Source organism: Cololabis saira, chromosome 5 (genome assembly GCF_033807715.1).
Source record: "Cololabis saira isolate AMF1-May2022 chromosome 5, fColSai1.1, whole genome shotgun sequence".
Lineage (NCBI taxonomy): Eukaryota > Metazoa > Chordata > Actinopteri > Beloniformes > Belonidae > Cololabis > Cololabis saira.
The window spans coordinates 6,588,579-6,593,096 of NC_084591.1; the positions used below are offsets into that span (position 1 = coordinate 6,588,579).

Sequence of the window (4,518 nt, forward strand, 5' to 3'; positions counted from 1 at the left end):
AGGAAGAAGGAAGGAAGGAAGGAAGGAAGGAAAAAAGAAAGAAGGAAGGAAGGAAGGAAGGAAGAAGGAAGGGAAAAAAGAAGGAAGGAAGGAAGGAGGAAGGAAGGAAGGAAGAAGGCAGGAAGGAAGGAAGGAAGGAAGGAAGGAAGGAAGGAAGGAAGGAAGGAAGGAAGGAAGGAAGAAGGAAAAAAGAAGGAAGGAAGGAAGGAAGGAAGGTAGGAAGGAAGGAAGGAAGGAAGGAAGGAAGGAAGGAAGGAAGGAAGGAAGGAAGGAAGGAAGGAAGGGAGAAAGGAAGGAAGGAAGGAAGGAAGGAAGGAAGGAAGGAAGGAAGGAAGGAAGGAAGGGGAAAAAAGAAGGAAGGAAGGAAGGAAGGAAGGAAGGAAGGAAGGAAGCGAAGGAAGGAAGGAAGGAAGGAAGGAAGGAAGGAAGGAAGGGAGAAAGGAAGGAAGGAAGAAGGAAGGAAGGAAGGAAAGGGGAGAAGGAAGGGAGAAAAACAAGGAAAGAAGAAGGAAGGAAGGAAGGAAATGAGCCAGAAAGAAAGAAAGAAAGAAGAGAAGAAAGAACAGACAAAGAAAGAAAGAAAGAAAGAAAGAAAGAAAGAAAGAAAGAAGAAGAAAGAAAGAAAGAAAAGAAAGAAAGAAAGAAAGATTGATGACGTTTAGTAGCATTTAGTATCTTTTAGAGCAGTGATTTGGGGGCTCTTTCTTTCTTCCTTCCTTCCTTCCTTCCTTCCTTCCTTCCTTCCTTCCTTCCTTCCTTCCTTCCTTCCTTGCCTTCCTTCCTTCCTTCCTTCCTTCCTTCCTTCCTTCCTTCCTTCCTTCCTTCCATAAATCAGTTTTACACAAAAACATCATCAACGGGAATTTATCGTTTTTACCGCGAGATACAAATTCTTACCGTGGGGAATTTTTTTGACGGTTTATCGTGAACTGTAAAATATCACCCATTCTACTAAGTGGTATTTGATTCACTGCAATCAGGTCGTTTCTGTCATCTTTTCATCCACAGAAAAATCCCCACTGGATGAACTTAAATAACTTTGCACATGACTGTATAAAAACATGATGAAACCTGATGTGCGGTCAGCAGGTCTGACGTAACGCGTGACCTCTACCTCCGTCCATATGCTTGATGTTATCAACACTTCTCTTTTTAAACAGGCTTTTAGTTGATTTGCTAATAACCCTCATATTCCACAAATATAGTCAAAATTCAGAGGTGTCAAGTAACGAAGTACAAATACTTCGTTGCCTTACTTAAGTAGAAATTGTTTGGTTATCTATACTTCACTGGAGTAATTATTTTTCAGATGACTTTTTACTTTTACTCCTTACCATTTTTACGCAATTATCTGTACTTTTTACTCCTTACATTTTAAAACAGTCTTGTTACTCTATTTCATTTCGGCCTTTAAAAAAAACTATCCAGTTAAATTGCTCCATCCGGATAGAGTGAATTTGGTTGTGGTTGTTTCAGATGTTCTTGTCCAGTTTGTTCTTACATCCGTTCCCTCAGATTCCTGCAACTAAACTTGGATGTACATTCCAATAAAGGTTAGGATAAATGATAACATGCTCTGAAGTTTGACTTTTTTGCACCATTACAATACTTATAGGCAACTAGTCATCATATCTCCTGCTCTCTGAAACACATGTTAATGCTCAATTGTACACATATATGCTTCTTTAATATATTTGCATTATACTAAGATACATTCATTTTCAATGGCTTTTGTCCTTAATGGCTTTTTTCCCCCTTACATTACTTTTACTTTTATACTTTAAGTAGTTTTGAAACCAGTACTTTTATACTTTTACTTGAGTAAAAGACTTGAGTTGATACTTCAACTTCTACAGGAGTATTTTTAAACTCTAGTATCTATACTTCTACCTGAGTAATGAATGTGAATACTGAAGACACCTCTGTCAAAAGTTGTCTCATTTTAGGCAAAAATATATTTTTGACCTAAATTAAAAAAAAATAGCAAATAGTCTAAAATAGTCTTGTAATTTTTTTTGGAACATTTTTCTTTTTAAACTTTCTTCGGAGTACGTTTTTGCAGTGTATCTGTCTTGTGAAAGGGTTTGCTGCATCACTAAAATGTGCCTACTCCAATTGATTAATGCTATACATTCATACCAAATAAAAATGTCCCTTTATCTCTAAACAGTAGCATAATGTCCTAAATCAAACCATTTGAATATGATGCATAAGAGCAGGAAGCTGTGGAGCTGTGGAGCTGCCGCCCCTGCAGAGATGTAAAGTGTTGCATCTGTTCTTCTCTCCCTCCCCGGGCACGAACACCGATCGTTAACATGTATGTATCGTCGAGCCTGACGGCTTCCAGGGAGAAGAGTCGGAAACTGTCTCGCTCTGGACGGCAGGGAAATGATGCAGCTCTTTTTCATTCATATTTCTCTGGATGCCATTTCCGGGGTAACGAGCGTGTCGTGTCATTAGCTGCTTCATCTGAAGCCGTTATGATCGAACAGTGAAGAGAAAAACATGAAGCCGTCGTCTGCTTACGACACCTTGGCCTGTCGTACAGTGTCAGTCGGAATAAAAGTGACTGACCCCGTAACTTTTAAGCACAGGTGTCTCTTTCTTAGAAGTTTGAGACATTTTAATACCTTTGACGAGCTTAGATGCATTAAACAGACTGAGCTGCGAAACGTAATGGGTGGCGTTGAGCTGCTCGGCGTGCCGTGACTCGGAGATAAAAGCTGCTGTAATCGCTGTCGTGCTGAGGCTACCTGAAAGCTCAGCAAGAGTCTAAAGTCTCGCATGACTGCACAGAAACCACATTACATAATAACCCTTCAGCCCTTCAGGAGTCTTATGTTTCTGCAGGAAAACTTTTTTTGTGATCAAATGTTTTTATTTTCATGATTTTCTTATCGAAGGTGACATCCACAATGATTTTAAACAAGCATTAACACATTCTCAGCCCCTTCAAACCCACACCTTGGAACTAAAAAGAAAAAATAAATAAAATAAAAAAATAAATTGGTAATGCAGAAAAACAGATACTACAAAGATAATAGAACAATGCACAAAATAAAACAAAGGCAAAACATAATATCAAAAACTGGACAAGGATAGCTGCAACAAGGTAGTCTATGTCAATTTTTAAATACATCTTTCGAGTTTGGACTTAATCTTTATCTGCTGCCATTTACCAAAATAAAATATTTTGTTGTTTTGCATTATGGATTGGGGCTGTAGATATTTCCAGGTAGATAATATCAAGGAAGGTCAGATAGCAATGGGAGATGTTAAGCGTGCGTGGTGGTTTCCATCTTACTGCTATGATGTTTTTTTGTTCCTGTTAGGCAGCAAGCAAAGCAAATTCGTCTTCTGACATAGTGAAGTATTGATTGACTTGTTGATAAATTATTTAAAATAAGTGTTTGAGGGTTTATTGGAATATTCTGTGCTGTTATCGAGGATAATTTTCTGCAGGAAAACTTAAAAGTAGACAACCCAACGAAACAATTGAAGGTACATTATACTGTATACAGTAAATACCTCATTTACGTTACAACAATCTATGCATGAAAACAAATTCAGCCTCATTATGTTCATGCATTAACATCCTCATGAGGATGAGGGGCTCAGGAACGCTCCATCATGTGGGATGTCCATGAATGTCCGTCCAGCGTAGTTCAAAAGCCTCCATCTCTAATGGTCTGGGGTTGCATCAGTATCTGTGAAAAACAATGCTAAACCACATCCCCGCATCCTTCACAGTAGAGGAGTCTGGGTACCGGACTGGCCTTTCTGCAGTCTAGACCTTCCTCTAAATGAAAAATCCAGCAACGGTGATCGGGTTGTCCTCTTCCTAAAGGTGCTTTTCCACCAGTACCTACTCAGCCGGCTCGACTCGCCTCCACTCGGTTTGGTTCTTACCCCTAGGGGTCTAACGTGCCGAGTAGATACTTTTTCTGTAACTATTCTGCCGAGGTTCTAACCGCCTGAGTCGAGCTGTGATGTCATCACACTACAGGCCACCGATTGGTCGGGGGGTTGGATTCAAGCAAGTTTGAATCAGGAGGAGGAAATCAGCGAAAGAGACTCTGACGGCTTCTTGTTTATTTTATTCAACAGCAATGGCAGCGCAAAAAGTCTGTTTGCGGTGGATCCAACTCTGAGGTGCAGATGTTCATAAACCTGGGGCCGGATTCACCAATATGTTCTTAAGAACGATCTTAAGAAATGTCTTAAGATCTAAAATTAAGAAGTTCATAAGAAAGTTTTTAGTGCAATTCTCCAATATTTTCTTAAAAAGCGTCTTAATAACTGTCATTTCTTAGTGAATTTCTTATTTTTCCTACTTAAGAACTTCTTAAAAAATGTCATTGCATTGCACGCGCCAACAACAACATTTCTATAGGTAGTTTGGTCTTAACCGTCAGTCACTCACTAAACATGGAGAAGGAGAGGAAAAGAGATGCAGGAACTTTTCAAGGTTATGGTGGATGAGATTATATGTGTGAAAAAATACTATTGGGTAAAATT

The 4,518-nt window shown here is 39.2% G+C and overlaps 1 protein-coding gene across 1 annotated transcript in view; it reads left to right on the forward strand.

Annotated features, from left to right (window-relative positions):
- The window catches only part of sv2 (synaptic vesicle glycoprotein 2), a 49,831-nt gene extending 46,470 nt beyond the window's left edge, over positions 1–3,361 (forward strand). Inside the window, exon 14 of the mRNA XM_061722374.1 lies at positions 3,333–3,361. Within this exon, the coding sequence (XP_061578358.1) occupies positions 3,333–3,361 (29 nt within the window). The remainder of the gene's footprint in view (positions 1–3,332) is intronic.
- The last annotated feature ends 1,157 nt before the right edge of the window (positions 3,362–4,518 follow it).